Raw genomic sequence first — 18,139 nt, 5'->3', positions numbered from 1 at the left:
TAACAGCCAGCCTACAATATGGGAAAAAATTTTTAGCAGCTGTACCTCAGACAAAGGACTATTCTCTAGAATATATGAAGAATTGAAAAAAAATCAGACCCCCCAAATTCAAAGACCCAATTCAAAAATGGGCATCTGAAATGAACAGACATTTCTCAGACAAAGAAGTAGAAGCAGCAAACAAATATATGAAAAAATGTTCAACATCACTCGCCATTTGAGAGATTCAGATGAAAACAACACTGAGATTCCACCTCACCCCAGAAAGAAGGACTGCTAGCAAGAAGTCAACAAATAACAAATGCTGGCGGGGGGTGTGGGGAGAAAGGAACCCTTCTCCATTGTTGGTGGGAGTACAGACTGGTGCAACCACTGTGGAAGTCAGTATGGAGATACCTCAAAGAACTAGGACTAGAGGTCCCATTTGACCAAGCTTTTCCCCTGCTGGGTATCTTCCCAAAAGAATTAAAAGAATCATACCACAGTGATATATGTGCACCCATGTTCATAGCGGCACAGTTTGCAATAGCTAAAGCTTGGAAGGAGCCCAAGTGCCCATCAACTGGAAACTGGATAAAGAAAATGTGGTTTTTTACCACAATGAAAATTTAAAATGTAGCTTCCACACTTGTGCATAATTCCAAAGTATTTTATTTTTATCAGTGTTAAATAGCTTTCTGTACAGGCTTCAACCCATTTTTCTGAAATGTGCTGTTTTTTAATGAAAGTAACTATAATCTTTTCACATCCCATGGAACTGCTGTTTACACACTGCAACTTTTTAAACTTAACCATATTTTTCCAAATTAACTTTTTTGGAGGGAGGAAATTCCCCACTTGCTAAATGATACTAAACTGTTGTTTGGGCTCTTATAATTAGGACCTCAGATTTTATAAAAGGATAGTCTGTAGCTTTCTAGGTTCTTCACTAACTAAAGTTGGTTGTACATAAATAATATAGTGACACCCAAAATCTTTTAAATATCTAGGTTTTCCACTAGTGACATAGTGTGGAGAGTATTTTGTTCATGCATACTTTAGCCATTAAATTGGACACATCTTGAGCTTCTCTTAGTTAATGCAAACCGTTTGTTTTTTTTATTGTACTTGAGACAGGATATTTTAATATAATTTTTGCCTAAATCAAACAACCCACTCTAAGTGTTAATTTTTAAATGTCAGACTTTGGTGAGCCATCTATTTGGGAAGTAAGATTACAGTATGCTTAATTTTTAGTGGTGGCTAAAACCATAATTCTGGGATTTGTTACTATTAAAGCTTCATAAAGAGAAATTGATAGAGACTTTCTATTTTTTGATCAACTGAATGGATACCAATGTCAATGTATGGGAAACTTTTCTTAAAACTTGTTCATGTATCATTTTGATCCATTTTCTGTGGCATTTGCTGCAAAAAAAACTTTGGAATTTATCTTGAAAAAAAAAGAAAATGTGTTTTTTTAATAAAATGGAGTACTACTCAGACATAAAGAACGAAAAACTAGAGTCATTTATAGTTAAATGGATGCATACCGAGGCCATACTCTTAAGTGAAATAAATAGGACACACATGTGTAAATACAGAATAGTTTCTCTAGTGTGAGAAACTGATAGTGTAAACAAGGCTTAAAATGATTAAAATGAATAATTGATAATTTGAAATAGGAAAAAGGTCCAAAGCCGAAGGAGTGAAGGGAGGGGAAGGGGAAAGGAAAAGAGAGAAAGGAAAAACTATGAGAAAAGAAAAAAAAAATGGAAATGAAATCTATGTAAATAGGGAAGGGTGGAGGGGGTGAAGGGCATACAGGTAATGGAGAAAAAAATAAGAACCAAGATATATCACGTACAGGTACAAACACCCAATGAAAAATGTACACGAACTGTATACCTAAAATGTACCAATAAAAGAACTAAAAAAAAAAAAGAAAAAAAGTAAAATGAAATACAAACTTTAAAAACAAAAAGTCAATGTCATAAAAACAAGCAAACAAAAACCATAAGAGGATTGATCAAAATTAAAAGTGACTAGAGAAATGTAACAACCAAGTAAAATGTGTGAACCTGGACTTAAGAGCTGATGGGAGGGCCAGGGATTTAGCTCAGTGGTTCTGCCACCAGTTTTGCAAGTACAAGGTCCCGAGTAGATCCCAAGTACCAAAAAAAGAGTTGATGGGAGGGGGATAAGTGAGGAAATTGAAATATGAACTACCTATCAGATACTGAGTTTATTTTCTAGGTGTGATTATGGCATTAGGATTATGTAAAAAGAATATTCTTATTCAATGGAGAAGGGCACTAAAGTATTTAGGGAAAAATGTTATGATGAATTCATAACTTTGAAATAGTTCAGCAAAAGTGTGTTTATACAGACCGACACTTAAAATCTACTTGATTTAAAATGTGTAAAAGAGCCCAATCTTGTAAGAAAATTTTAGAATACATATAAAAAAATCTGAAAGTTATATCCCAAACAGTAGTAACAATTTTGAGGGCTCATTTATGATTTTATATTAAAAATAAAAAACTACAGAAATGTCTAACAGTAAGCATGTTTGTACAACTGGAAAATATTTTTAAAAACTTGTTTACTTAAAAAGAAAATATCTATTTATTGGATGACTTTTTTTTTGGCAGTACAGGGGACTGAACCTGTGTAATGGGCTACATCCCCAGCCCTTTTTATTTTTTATTTTGAGATAAGAGTCTTGCTAAATTGTGCAGACTTGACTCAAACTTGGAATCCTCCTGCATTAGCCTCCCACAGTGCCAGGATTACAGGAGTGTGTCGAGAGGAATTCCACATGATTTTGGGGAAAATTCATTTCACAATTAAATCATGATTAGGGCCTAGTTTTCCTGCTGCAGGCCAGCTATGGCACATGGAAACATAACTCCATCATTGCCTCTGGTCACAGCTAAAAAACCTCAATGATCCAGCGATGCTGTGATGCTCCAGGGCAAGATTAAACTAGCTGAAGACGTCCTGGGGAGGTGCCCTCTGAGCCTGTTACATAGTGTTATGCTCGATGTACCAAACCCTGCCCTTTGAGTCATCTGCTGAACCAAATAAAGATGTGACAAGTTCCGGCGGGGGGCGGCGGGGGGGGGGGGGTGTCTTTCATCTTTGCTGCCGAGCAGCATTGATCAGGCCCAAAGCTCAGCTTCTTCTCCAAGTCTCATTTTTCTATATTTTCTGTCTAATAAATTTGCCTTGTGCTGTGGCTCACAGGAGACTAGGACTTGCTGCAGAGGTTCTAATAACCTTCCCTTTCCCAGTTCCCTATAGGAATGTGCCATGTCCTGCTATGTAAATGAGTATCACTGTACAAGGTTTTCAGCAGCCAATTCCTTTTCATTGGAGTCCACGCCAAGAGACTGAAGATAGACAATCTACAAAAGAACCACAGTAGTACTCCAGAGAGGAAGCAGTAAAGTCCCTCCTTTTTGAGATCGCTCATCAGCGTCTCCAGGTTTAACTGATAACCCCTCAATGAGAACTAAGGTTGACTATCCTACCTTACTAATAAGGTAACAGAAATGAATTTAAAGATATGAGCTTGTTAAACCAGGGGAGAAAAAACAGGTTTTTGTTGTTTTTGCAGTACTGGGTACTGAACCCTGGGGCCTCGTGAACACTAGAAAAGCACTCTCTACCTCTGAGCTACATTCCCAGCCCTTTTAAAATTTGAGACAGGATTTTGAGAAGCTGCCCATGTTGGCCTTGAATTTGTGATCCTCCTGCCTCAGTCTTCTGAGTAGCTGGGCTTACAGGCCTGCACCCAGATTGTTTTACTATTACTACAATATTACTATACTTCAATACAGTTATCTGTGCTGACAGTACTCAGGAAATTTGCAATTTTGCCATAAAAGAAAAACTTCAATACAAGTTTGAATATGGAATGTCTCCCCAGAGGTCCATGGTGCTACTGACAGGCGGAGGAAACTTCGGGGGGGGGGGGTTGGTGGGCAGTCTTCTCATCAGTGGTGTATGCTCTTGAAGAGATCGCTGGCACCCCAGCCCACTCCTCTTCCTCTTCGTTGCTTCACCACACACTGCCCACCATGATGCACTGCCTCACTGCACAGGCCCAGGCACAATGGGGTCCAACAGTCATGAAGGGGAAGCCCCCAAACTGTGAGCCTAAATAAACCTTTCCTCTTTATGAGTCAATTTACCTCAAGTATTTATTACAGTTAAAGGAAAGTTGACTAAAAAAAATTTTTAGGTAATGAAATATTAAGATGTCCCAAAAATGTCTTTTCACAATAATTACCTTGCCAAAGGAATTTATGCAGTGTATATAAAAGGTGGAAAAGGTGAGGAAGACTGGTGTGGAGTCTATCAACGTCTATATCCTGATTATTATACTCATTACAGTCTTCAAGATGTTACCACTGAGGGAAACTAAGCAAAGGACACACAGATCTCTGTATTAGTTTTTTGTTTTTTTTTTTACCAGGGATTGAACTCGGGACCTTGCGCTTGCGAGGCAGGTGCCGGAACCACTGAGCTAAATCCCCGGCCCTCTGTATTAGTTTTTACAACTGCTTGTGGATCCACTGTTCTCTCAATAAAAACTTCAATTAAAAAAATTTTGAAAGAATCCAAACATATACCAGATACAAGAAAATAGAAAGCAAAAATCTTTATTTTTTAAAAACTGATTTATTAAAAAGTTTCTAGCCAAATAATATAAAGCATTTTAAATTATTTGAAAATATGTACACTCTTTGTATAAGTAAACACTTGAAACTGTATAGATTTAAACAAATATTCATTTAGCAACCAGGTGGGTCACTATCACCTACCTAGCACTTTGTAAGGTGTTGGAGTATTTTAGAAACAAAAGATCAAAATACAAGAAAAAGTGCCGTTAAATATTTTTATCCTGAAGAACACATTCTGCTCTGTACATCCAACTATATCAGTCACAGTACTGTACAATAATCATGCCCTCATTTCTTTGGAAAGGCTATTTTAAAACCAAATGTACACATAATACACAAAACCAGGTATTTTATAGTTTATCTCATTAAACATGTACTTAAAACAGTAAGCAGAAGTAAATACAATCTTCCTAGTTCATTCATTTCAAGGCAAAGAAAAAATATGGACCCGCTTACCTTCCCAAAACATAGAGTAACAAGCTCCATCAAGCAACATCTGGCACCAAAATAAAGGTGATTAAAAAACAAGTGACCGGTTACCGACAACAAACACCAGGATGGAACCAACTGCACCTTGTGAAGAGTGGCACCATGCACGAGAGCAGCATTGGCACAGCGGCACCGCCTGCACCAAAGGGTCACTAGCCACTCCAGCACCCTTGGCAGTGTCCCGCCTCCACACCAGGGCTTAAGGAATTTTTTTGAAACAAGAACCACACTACGTTTATTACTACAACATCAGAGGCACAATCAATCTAGTTTCAAATTTAAAGAGGAAAGAATCTGTAGGATACTCGCTGTTGTGCCTCATGTGCGATCCCTGATGGGGTGCGGTGTTTCTAAGATGTGGGCAGTGTTTGTGGCCCTGAGTGTACTGGCAAAACATGTTCTGCTATTAACAGGGCTGGAGACCCACTAGGCTGGTGCACAGCACAGTACAGCCCAGCATAGGCTGCTAGATACGTATAACACATGCAAAAGTGTTTGCTTTTCAAATAGCAGGTGCAACCAAAGGCTGTTCGCAGAAGGTCCACAACTAAGCTTCATTCAGGAGACCTGGTATTCATCAGGTTTCCTTCTCTCCTTTATTCACAAGCTTAAAGACACCTTAATTGGTAATTCCCACTCACCCCACTGACGACTGTACCATAAAGATCTGCATGGAAGAACCATACCTGCCTACAGCAAGAGGCTGCAGCTCCCTGCTTTGAATGCTCTACACCACAGCAATTCAAGGAGTACAGATCCTGGAGCTGTCCACAAGGCCCTCACATTTTTAACTGCCTCACATCAAAGACAGGAAGGTAACACCTGAATCCTCAAGAAAGTACAATGCATTCTCGGAAGCAACCAAGCCACTCCCAATCAAACATCAAATGACAGGAGAAATTTTACATTAAATATAGAAATAAGGTTTCTGAGGCAGGAGGATCACCAGAAGTTCAAGGACATCCCGGGCTACATAGTGAGTTCAAGGCCAGCCTGAACTATATAGTGAGGCTTTATCTCAAAAGAAATAAGGTTTGTGGAAGTAAAACAATAGTCACTGTGGAATGCTCAGTGGTTAAAAGTGTCATGTTTCACGTATTAGCAAACCTTACCTTCAGCAGCTTTCTCATCAGCTGTATTTCCATAAAGTTATTAGCACTATTCATTATAACCTATTTTTATTGCACAACTTTTGTGAAGAAGCATTTCACTTCAAGCTCCTCATGGCTACCTCTCAAAAACTTATACTTCTTGTGACCGTTTAAATGAAGATCACTACACATCCATTCATCTTTGGCATTCTGATGTTTTCAAAAGGGAAACACCGATCTTTTTAACATTTTGCTTATGCTTCCTTCTGTCATCAGCACTGAGAAGCACGCTCATGTGGGTCTTGGGGACAGTCCCACGAAGGAGTCTTCAGAGTCCTGCAGGGTGCAAGATCTCTCAGCCCATTCACACTTCCTGACCAGCCTGCTTATTTAGGAACAGATAGCAGGAGGTTTACCTGAAAAGCAAAGCATAGGCTGTGTTAGCTCTGCTGCAGAACGCTGCCCTCCTGAAGAGGTGCCCAGAGCCTCAGAGGCAAAATGAGAAACGACCGTTTGTACAGCTGCTGGGCACTGGACATCTACAGGCCCTAAAAGGAGCTACTTTCTATCACCAAATCCAGGCCCTCAAGTCATTTAAAGTTTTAATGGCAAAACAATATACAAACACATATGACAGAAGATATCAACAGAATCAGTGGCACCTTTTTCTGTGTAGAGTATGTTTTGGGTAAATTTGTGTATAAGCCAAATTCTGCAAATGATTTTTTAAATGCACAAGAACAGGCATGATAGGTGAATTTTAGTTTACATGTTAACTCTGACAGATGCAAGAATGCTTTGCCCACTCTGTAATGGAGGCCCAAGACCTCAGAGGTAGGTCACCATGGGGACAGGAAGGGAAGGGCAGTTTGCCTGACACACATGGATCATCCAGGCTGTGGAAAGCTATAGGTAAATGGACCTGGCTGGGAAGCCTACACAGTACCACTGCTTTGGTGACCAAGAAATGTCAACCCTCATCTCTTGTATAAATATGTGTTGCAAGGGGAAGGATATAAAATCAACCCTATGCTTTTTCTGCTAGCAATACAAAACCTCAGTCTAATCATGAGCAAAGAAACTTCAAACTGAGACGACTGAGCTCAAGGAAGGCTGTGGAACTGCTCCAGCTTCAAAGAAACTAGAGATGTAACCCCTGAGAGTAGTGTATGATCTGATCCTGACCTGGGACTCAGGGACAATATCTGAAAAGGACATTGTTAGAACACTGGTAAATTTGTAGTACGAATTGTGGATCAGACCACAGCATCAATGTTACATTTTAAGCTTTGAAAACTATACAGAAGTGGGAGTAGTATAAGAGAATTTCCTTTTCTTAGGAAATTCACTCTGTTGTATTCAGGAGTAAAGGAGCACAGTGTTTCCCAACTTACTCTCAAATGACCTAAAGAGTAGGAGGGGAGAAAGTAAGATGACAGAGCAGAGAGGTAAATTGTAAACTGCATAAAAGGATAGATATGGGAGCTCTTATACCATTTTTGTACCTTTTCTGTAAGTTTAAAAGAATAAATTTATACTACTACACACTGGTGCTATAGTTTGGATCTGCAGTGTTGTACCAAGGCCCATGTGTTTAAGGCTTGCTTCCCACCCCGTCCTGCTGAGAGGGGGTGGAAACTTTCTAAGAGGTGGCACCTAGAGGGAGGTCTTCAGCTCACTGGGGACACACCCTTGAAGGGGGCAGGGGACTCACATCCCTTTCTCTTCCTATGTTTTACTTCCTGCCCATGAGGTGAGCTGCTTCACTGCACCACACACTTCCATTGTGATGTGCTGCCTTGCTGTAAGCCCACAAGCAACAGAATCAATTGACCATCAACCAAAACCCCAAAACTGTGAGCCAAAATAAACCTTTTCTTTTTATAAGTTGATTATCTTGAGTATTTGTAATAGTAATGGAAAACAGTCTAACACAATTGGATCTTACGATTCACGCCACATCTACATTCATGCAACTGACTATGACCATAGGGAAAAAACCTAGACAACTAAGTTGAATGATCTCATTTGGACTAATAACCACTAAACTCAATGGAACCTTCCTCCTTCAACCTCTCACACTCATACCCCCCCTCAGTCTTGGCAATAATCTTGCTTCTTACTTCATTGAGATTAGGACTCCTAGGAGCTCCCACATCCACTGCCTTTCCACTTCTGTGCCCACACAATCAGACTTCTCCTCACTCATGGCAGACCACCAAAGGGTCCACCTAACTGTTCCTGGGATTCCATCTCACATTCGCCACTCATGACATTTCCCTGCTCATTGGAGCTTCCCACAAACATACAAACATGTGTTTCCAATCACTGAAAAAAAAGCAACAGAAGGATAACGGGGTGAATAATAGTTATCTATAGGGGATAGAGGGAAAAGGCTGGAGGGAACTGGAAAGGAAAAGAAAGACTTCGGCAAATTTACCTTGCTCTGTAATTCTAACTTAAAAGCCACAGAAATACTTTACGTAACTACAAAGCAAAATTAAATCTTGAAACATTGAAAACAAGCCTAATTCTATAGCAAGTTGGTGGCATAACCACCCAGAAAACAGTCACTTCAAATGACTTATAAAAAGTTTTGACTGTACAATCCTACAACTACAGGGATATTTTTTAAAAATATGATCCCCATCTATCCATACAAAGACACATATACAGCCATAAAAAAGAATGAAATTTTGGCTGCAACATGGTTGAGCCTTGAAAATACACTAGATGAAAGAAGCTAGTTATGAAAGGTTATATGTTGTATGATTTCACTTAATGAAATATCCAGACTAACCAAATACAGAGACAACTGGTAGGAAAAGGAGGAATAGAAAATCTGCTAACAGCTAAGGGGTTTCTTTTTTCTTTCTTTCTTTTTTTTGGTACCAGGGATTGAACTCGGGACCTTGTGATTGAGAGGCAGGCAGGAGAACCACTGAACCTAAGGGGTTTCTTATAAGAGTAATGAAAATATTCTGGAATCAAAATGTTTGATGGTTATACAATTTTGTGAATATATTAAAAACCACTAAACTCTACACTTTAAAAGGGTGACTTTTATGGTAAGTGAATTACATCTCAATTTTTTTAAAGATCCCATTTCACCTTCCAGATTTCTCTTTTTTATATAACAAAACTTTCCCAGCTCCCTTCTCCACAGCCTCTACTCACTTCAGTTAGGGTTTCACCAACCTTACCTCTCTATCTGCAGTTCTCCAGTCCTTATCATATACTAAATGCCTAAATTACACCAAACTTAAAACCAGAAATAAACTATTCTCCAAAGTACCAACTACTCTTAATATATAATGGATACTCTACAATTTGCTGACTGAATTGAATGAATGACAGCTAACACAATTTGGCTCCATATTCAGTTTTTAAATTTAGAAATAAAAAACACTTCTAGCATCTATTCTAATTTCTAAAATAACCTCCACTCTTTTTCATTTGAAATGTGCATATTTCAGTCAAAATGATTCACCAAGCTAAATGAATGCCAGTATTTGAGTCTTTCACAAACAGGTCATTATTTTAAACACAGCAGTTTTCATTTTCAGAAAGGATTAAAATGCAACTGAAAACTAAAACTGTCCCTCAAAAGCAATTCAAAGTGTGAATTCTTGCTCATCAGGATAAACAATGTAGTTTTTAAAATTAAAACTAAAGCCAAGTTTCCTCCAACACATTATCTACTCAAGTTAAATAACCCAGGAGGGATCAAGTCCCCAGGACCTTCAGTATGGGGGTTACCTGTTCCATGGAAGGACAAGCAATGATCTGGATGTCTTCGGGGCTGAACTCTTCCTTTAACAGAGTGTGGAACTTCTGGAAGACTTGCTGAATGTTATTCTTAGAAAAAAGAAGAGAATGTCATATCAGATAAGCCACAAGAAACATATACATCTTAAACCTGAAGCACTAAGAATATTAAGTCATTGTGGTTTGTACAAAAACAAGTGGAGGAAATGTATCTTTCATGAGATTCCCGAAGACATGATTTAAACCTATGCTAGCACAAACTGATGAAGACTTACCAAATAATATTTCCTGCAAAAACTAAACTCTAGAAAACTGCCCTGTCAGAGAATAGTAATCTTCACCCATTTCTTACACAAAAGATAATAAAGTTCCAAGACACATAAAATGCGCTTTAAAAATCACCTTGGGTAAAGATGTGAGCTCAACACAGAACTAGAAGATGTGAGTCTTAAATTTGCTTTGACACTTAATCCCTCAGTGGCTGTTACCAGCCATTTATTTCTACTACTCACTAGCAAAATGGAGCGTAATTCCGGAAATGCTGCTCTCTTAAGGGCTGAGCCATATGCAATGTGAGCATCTGATTTTTTTGTTTACTCATTTCTAATTTTAAAGTTAATGTTAGTTAATGTTAAAAACATAAGATGAAGGGAGGGTATGGGGAAGGAAAAGATATACTCAGATAGATAAAGGCTCTGAAAGCCTTTAAAGAATCATGGTGATTATTAATCAACTTCACTAGAATAGAATACAAACATTTTTAAATGCCTGTAGGAAAAGAAAACTGGTAGGTGAGAAAAGAACATTGGAACACACTGGGCAACATTCAAATAAATTATTGTGCTACTCACCCTAACAGGTTTAAATAAAATGAACTCTGTATCTTTATTGGATAGGTACAGCGACATGCTTCTCAATGTCAGAGGCAGCTTTGATTTTATTGTCTTATAGGCAGTTGCCACAAGGTCACTAACCTTCGCTGCAAAGCAAATAATCTTGTTAGTATCACAAAGAAAAAGAAACATTTCCATTTTAATGTAGAGGGGAAAAAAGAAATAGAAAAAGAAAAGACTTTATTTCCACAAAGAATTTTCTTTTTTTCTGTTTGTTTTATCAAGTATAATTACAAGCCTTATAAACATTAAGTATCTACTATATACAAAAAAAACTCTAACCCCGAAGGCTGAGGCAGTAAAGAATTCCTGCAGCATGCTTCAAGATATTTACTGGGGCTGTACTATGCCTCTTTAGAATTTGAAGGTAAGAGATACAGCTTTAAAAAGTCTTTTTTTTTGGTACCAGGGATGGAACTCAGGACCTTGCACTTGCGAGGCAGGCGGTAATAAGTCATTTTTAGAGACACTAGTTAGAATTACTTCACAATAAATAAGCACCTAACTTAGGTCATTTGGGAGATAGCCACACATATTGAACTGAATATCCATTTGTTACCTTCTTACGTGGTATTATCAGACAGGGAATAGAATTCCAGAGCTTTTAAAAACCATGTAACCCCAATGTAGTATGTGAGGGAGCTACAGAGGAAGAGCAGTCATCTGTATGATGTATTTAAGAGAAGAAATTAACTAGATAGCTACAAAGGAAATGATCAGACTCTCAAAGATGTTCAATCTCACTCAAAATTTATGTAAATTAAAGCAGTGAGATATTTAGATTGGCAAAAACTGGCAAAAAGACTGGATATATCCATGTTTGACAAGGATGTAGGGAAATAGGTATTTGGCCTTTCAAATCCATGTACTCCACATTCATGGATTCAACCAAATGCAGATCAAAAATACTCAGAAGAAGAAAAAAAACCCAAAGCTGTGTCTATACTGAACACTTACAGACTTTTTATTTTGTTTTTCCCTAAATAATATAGTATAACACCTATTAACACAGCATTTATTTGTTATTAGGTATTACAAGTAATCTAGAGATTATGTAAAGTATACAAGAGGATGTTCAAAGGTTTTTGCAAATACTTCCCTTTATGAGCAGGGTATATAGCTCACTGGCACTGTGCCTGCCTGGCAAGCACAAGGTCCTGAGTTTGATCCCTGGTACTGAAAAAGAAAAAAAATCACTCTATATGAGACTTGAGCATTCATGGATGCTGGCTACCCGTGGGGGGTTCTGGAACCAATCCCCAATAGAGACCGAGAGACAACTGTATCCTTATACTAGCTGTTGATGAGAGTAGCAAACAGTTCAACTTCTGAGGGATATTAGGCATTATCTAACAAAACTGAAAATACACATATTCTTTCACTTAACATTTCCACTACTAAAAATTTATTCTATTAATAAAACTCACAAACTACCAAGATATATGTATAGAGGGACTTTCATTGAAGACTATATGGAAACACAAACTAAAAATAATTGAAATATCCCTTAACAGAATTACTAAAGAAAGCATGCATGATGATGCGTCCTATACATTCATCACACATAATGGACAGGGCTGACTATGCTGGTACAAAAGGGATGCAGGACACACAGGAAGTGAAAACAGTATGGGGCATGGCCCAACCTCATCCGGGGAACAATTTTTGAAGTCCAAGTGACCTAGCACATACATAATTTGGGGAGAGAAACTGTACCAGTGGTTACCTTTGAGAAGAACAAGTGGTAGAAAATATAATTTTTCATTTTACGCCTTCACAATTCAAATTTTGTACCAGATTAAAAAAATTAACTAAGAAGGGCTGTGGTAAAACAAGACAAGAAAGTACCAATGTTCATTAAATAAATGAAAGCTCCTTCTGGACACTTTCTCTATCGGCTCTGGTTCTGTCATCACCAACCCACTTCAGGGATCACTAAATCAGTTTTCAGAGCCCTTGAGAACCACAAAAAGAAAAAAAAAACCTATCCTAGAGCAAATTAACCAACTGGCATACTGATTTAGAACTCATCAACTTGTGAGTTTATCACAATGTGACCTCCTAAAACTTGACGAGCTAGCTCTAAATGAACCCATCACCCTGAGTTTCTAAGGCAGAGGGGCTCAAGACAGATTCTCCTCGATGCTCCAAGCCCATAAATCTCTGGTTTTTCTTTTCTTTTGAGATAGGGTCTCACTATGTAGTTCAGACAGGCCTTGAACTCACTATGTAGCCCAGGCTGGTCTTGAACTTGCAGCAATCCTCCTGCCTCAGCCTCCTGAGCGCCACCACACCTAGCCCATAAATCTCTTTTAACACTAAAGTGTGGGCTTCAGGCATTACAGATCATGAAAAACCAATGCCACACCTCCCCGAGGGCTAAAGGGACAGAAGATACAAGCACAAAATAGACTGAACAGTCTGTCGGGCATTATGGCCTGACACTAGCACTTGGGAGGCTGAGCAGGAGGACTGCCACTTGTTCGAGGCCAGCCTGAACTACATAATGAGACCCTGTCTCAAAAAAAAAAAAAAAAAAAAAGGCTAAACAGTCACTGGTATACTAAGATCACCTTACTTAGAAAGAAACCAAAAGGGTTAAACAACAAAATAGCAAGCCTTATTTCAATCAATCCTTTTTGTCAGTTTCTTTTACGTATTCCTACTTTACTAATGACATTCTAGTAATGCTTAAGAGCACAATACATATAATACTGTGAATTCCATTAGGATTCCACTTGAGAAAATAATAACCCTACCTTGATCTTTCTAAAATGGAAAGAACAATACATCAATTATGCATCAAGTCTCTGGGCTTAGCTGTAGTCAGTATGCCTATGCCTATCTGCTGTTTTTGCCTATTTTAAGAAAGATTTATTCCATCCAAGAGTTTCATTTACATAAACATTCAAATTATAAATCAGCTTCTATTTCTCAATAAGCCTTATAAGCAACTGAAACCATAAAACCAAAGGCTCTAATTAATCCAAAGATCACAAATATTACTCCAAGAGTCAAAAGGTGAGTTCGGGACTGATCAGTCTGCTTCTTGACTGTGAGGAATCACAATAAGTAGCTGACACTAAGGCAGACTACAAGTAGAATTTCCAGTCTTGTCAGTAAAAGATTCTGACTTCTGTTTTCTGACAGAATGTACAACTGCATCAAGTATGCTGCTTTTTAAAGATATTAAAGATTTCAATCTCATACACAATACTGATGTTTAAAATAATACAGTAGAACATCCACTGTCTCCATCATAGTAAACAAAAGGCATGTCACAAAGTTTATTTGCAATACAACAAATCAATGCAAACCCGTACTGACATCCTCAATGTGCATATGAAGAACCTCTGCGATGCAATTCTTTCTTTTGAAGACAATTGATAATTCTCTACAACTGTGCACCTTCCTAAGAAATACTCTTAACTTCTTGGCCCAACTTTAACTCAGGCATTCATAGTAACTGAAAATTCTGGAGGCTTAGAATGGCTGCAATCCTTTTTCTCAAAGGAAAAGAATACCTGACAGACATAACATTCTCATAGAAAAATCAGTCATATCTAAAAAGTTGATTGCATATTAGGTGTCTATACACAGCCAATTTTCACAGATACAAAACCAGAATCACTTTTTGGAACTCTTTCACTATGAGGAAAAGGCTGTTTTCCAACTTGGACACAGCTTACTCATAATAAAAACACTTACTTCACAATTTCACCCTTTTTAGTTTCAAAATATGGGTCAGAAATGGCCGGAAATACCAATTTAACAAAATAATTTGTTCTGATTTAATGGCAATTCAAAATGCCACATAATGTACCAAAAATAACCCAAAGTTAGGGGTAACTTTAAATGTCTAACATGTAATACTAAAGAATTCCCCCAACAGGCTGGGGTTGGATGTCAGTTGAAGAACATTTGCCTAATGTGAGCAAGCCCCAGAAGTCAATCCCCAGCACAAAAAACAAAAATAAAAAGAACTGTCACCACCCTAAAACAAAACAAAAAACCCTGCAGCACTAAAAAAAAAAATCCAAAAACCAAACAACAACAATAAAAAACATTTAGGCAAGAGTAAGACTGGACATTTCAGATATATCTGCAAATCAGGCAATGATATTGCCTGCCAACTCCCAACTGACACCTCAATTTTTACAATTTTTTTTCAAATACTCTAAAATATCAACAGAGGGGGCCTGGGATATAGCTCAGTGGTTCCGCCACCTCCCTTGCAAACACAAGGTCCTGAGTTTGATCCCCAGTACCAAAAAAAAATCAACAGAGGATGTAATTTTGAGAAAATGTGAAACAAAACAGTGGCCCCACATTTCATATACTTGAAAATAGGTGTTCTCTCTCCATAACTTCATTCTGTCAAATATACTATTTTCATCAAAGCTCTATCTCACCCAAAGAATAATGAGTATATAGAAATCAGACTCCAAAGTGTTTCCAACTGAGCCACATTTTATTTTTAACTGGGTAAAATTTTTTTAAATTCTTCCTCTCTTGGAATGCTTACTGAGATACACATAGTGTTGGCCAATTAAGAGCTGTCGCTCCAAAATGAATCTTGCATTAACTCACATCACAGTATTCCAGAGTGAACAGGAAACTAACTCCAAGCTGTCACCGTAAAGCTATATAAATGGAAATTAATAATATCCTAAAAAAAGAATCCAAAATGGTAAAACCTGAATACCTGGCTGTGCCCAAGGCTGCTGGGAAAGGGTATACTTGGGGCCTCCCTGGCTGGCCATTGTTTTTAATGCTGAAACCTAGAAGAGGAGACAAAAATAAATGTTTTGTTTCACCAATGACAAACTGTACTGTTCTCAGAGGAAACAAAACCCAATTTAAACCTATTAAAATATACTGATAATCTAACGTGCAACTGTAACAAAAAGGCAATGTATCTCATAATCCTTTATAGCCAACAAAATTCTTAAGCAAAACTTTTTTTGTGATTTCATAGCATATGTTATCTTGCAAAAAAAATATACCAAAATCATATAAGGCAATCTCCCTAATACACTTCCATACAGGAAGATGGAAATGAAGGCCCTAGAGCAGTGGTGGCAAACCTTTTAGAGCTTTCAATGATACAAATAGCCCACTGTGACATGCATCCCACACGTTTGCCACCACTGCCCTAGAGAAGCGCCAACACAAAACTGGTCTCTCTTAAGTGGACTGTTATGTCATTATTACCATATGTTATTAGAAAAATATTGCCCAGCAGGATAAAAATCACCTTTACATACCGAAAAGACTTTTTTTTTCTTTTCATAGGCAGAGAGAATGTCATTAAAACAAAGAAACAGGATCTTCAAATACCATCAAAGGGCACATGTGACCATTGAGTGCTACAGACACCGACATGGGAGCCTGTCTTCTCCTCATCACTATCATTCCTCAGCAGCGGTACAGAAAAGTGAATACAAAAAGTGCATTCAGCTGCTCAGACAAGACTGTTGCTGATATAATAGTGATAAGAGTAAGAAATGGTTGGGGAAGGTAAAAGACAAACTGAATGAAACGGTTTTTTTAAATGGCCATATGCAAAAAGTCCAGACCATGGTGTTGGCCTCACTTGGAAAGTCTCATTAGAAAAACTGAGTACCAACATTTTAGCTTTCTCACAAAAAGAGGAAACAAAATACTCAGAGATTGGGCAGGGACAGGTATAACATTAACTCAGATCTCCTAGACTTCTTTATTTCTAATTTCTCTTTCTACCCGTAGACTACTCTGGGCCTTTGTTCATGCTGTCCATCTGCATAAACCCCTTCTTTCCTCTTTCCTCTCACTCAATTCCTCTTTTTTTTTTTCAAATATCTTTTGGTTTTTTGGTACCGGGGATCGAACTCAGGACCTTGTGCTTACGAGGCAGGCACGGTGCCACTGAGCCAAATCCCTGGCCCTGTTCCCCTTTTTTTTGAGACAGGATCTCACTATGAAGTTGAGGCTGCCTTAGAGCTCTCTACGGACCTCGAACTTGCAGCGATCCTCCTGCCTCAGGCTCCCGAGTGCTAGGATTATAGGTGTGTGCCACCATGCCCACCTTATATCTATTTTTCATTGTGAGATGCAGTTTTAAAAAAGAAAATACACATTGATTAGAGGTTAATTAGGCTGAGCATGGCAAAAGATATTACTTATCTTTAAGTCAAATCCCAAGGAACATTTTGCTCAGTTTTCCCAGACTTGTAAAGATAATCTCTCCTAAGAAAGATACCCAGAGAAAAACAAGGAAGAAATGGCTGGTTGGAGGGGGGTTCCCCAATGAGTCCCATCTTTTATAAAGCCTCAGGGATGAACAAAGACCCAGTGTTTTGGAAGGCACTGCTGTGTACACTTTAATGTTTACATTATCTTCCCATCTTGATTTCCCACTAGGTTATAACTCTTTGAGAGCAGAAATTAAATTTATAGGTCAAATTTTACTATATACACTACATTAAGAAAAATTTCTAGTGTTACTGAGGAAATTAATAACATTTCAGAGGGAATATTAAAAATAAATCTGTAATATATTATTTAACTGCTTAAAGAAAAATGAGTATATTTTACATATAAGTCTGAGTTTTTAGCATAAACTGGTCCCACCAGAAAGAAGTAACTTTCAGCCTAGTTATAAAACTAAAATACTTCCATTAAAATGCCTTAATAAGACTTTTTTTGCCAAAGCAAAATCTTCACCTCAAATTTGTCTATTTTACTATAAAATAACATTTCTGCAGCACTTTACAATTAAAGCTTTTCCACATATAATACTAACTGAACCTCATCACAACCTCAGGTAGGGAGGATGGATGCTATAGCTATGCCCACCACGGCTCTGAGAAGATGACTTGCCTAGTTTCAGTGAGGAAGTCACAGGAGGGGGTCTATGACCAAGGTTCCCTGACTCCAAGCTCCAAGCTCCTTCTTTTACTATTCCAAGCCCTAAGTAAAGGTTTCAAGCATTGTCCAGTAAATACTATGGAATACTAAAACAATGTATCAACAGTTTTTTTCTTTTTTTTTTTTTGGGTACCGGGGATCGAACTCGGGACCTTGCGCTTGCAAGGCAGGTGTCGGAACCACTGAACTAAATCCCTGGCCCTGTATCAACAGTTTCTGAAGTCTCAAGGAAAATTATCTAACTTAAATGTTTTCATAAACACCTCTACCCCAACACTCAGAATAGTTCTACATTCTTTTGGGCCATTCAAATACTTGG

The 18,139-nt window shown here is 38.0% G+C and overlaps 1 protein-coding gene across 3 annotated transcripts in view; it reads right to left on the bottom strand.

Moving 5' to 3' along the window:
- Positions 1-4,633: 4,633 nt before the first annotated feature.
- The window catches only part of Cog3 (component of oligomeric golgi complex 3), a 56,906-nt gene continuing 43,400 nt past the window's right edge, over positions 4,634-18,139 (bottom strand). For 2 of the 3 annotated variants that reach the window (XM_004844212.3, XM_087197326.1), the window contains 4 exons: positions 15,617-15,692; positions 10,870-10,997; positions 10,010-10,108; positions 4,634-6,666 (listed from right to left, as the gene is read on the bottom strand). In XM_004844212.3, coding sequence (XP_004844269.1) covers positions 6,637-6,666; positions 10,010-10,108; positions 10,870-10,997; positions 15,617-15,692 — 333 coding nt within the window. In that variant the 3' untranslated portion in view covers positions 4,634-6,636. Of the gene's footprint in view, positions 6,667-10,009; positions 10,109-10,869; positions 10,998-11,037; positions 12,088-15,616; positions 15,693-18,139 lie in introns of those variants that run through there. The other variant, XM_087197327.1, reaches the window with a different exon arrangement.

The sequence above is a fragment of the Heterocephalus glaber genome, unplaced genomic scaffold (assembly GCF_053883595.1).
Source record: "Heterocephalus glaber isolate CG9 unplaced genomic scaffold, H.glaber_assembly_v1.0 deba00001666, whole genome shotgun sequence".
In the NCBI taxonomy this organism is placed as follows: domain Eukaryota; kingdom Metazoa; phylum Chordata; class Mammalia; order Rodentia; family Bathyergidae; genus Heterocephalus; species Heterocephalus glaber.
Note: the sequence above shows the minus strand (reverse complement) of the source record. Positions and strands in the feature narration are given on the sequence as shown.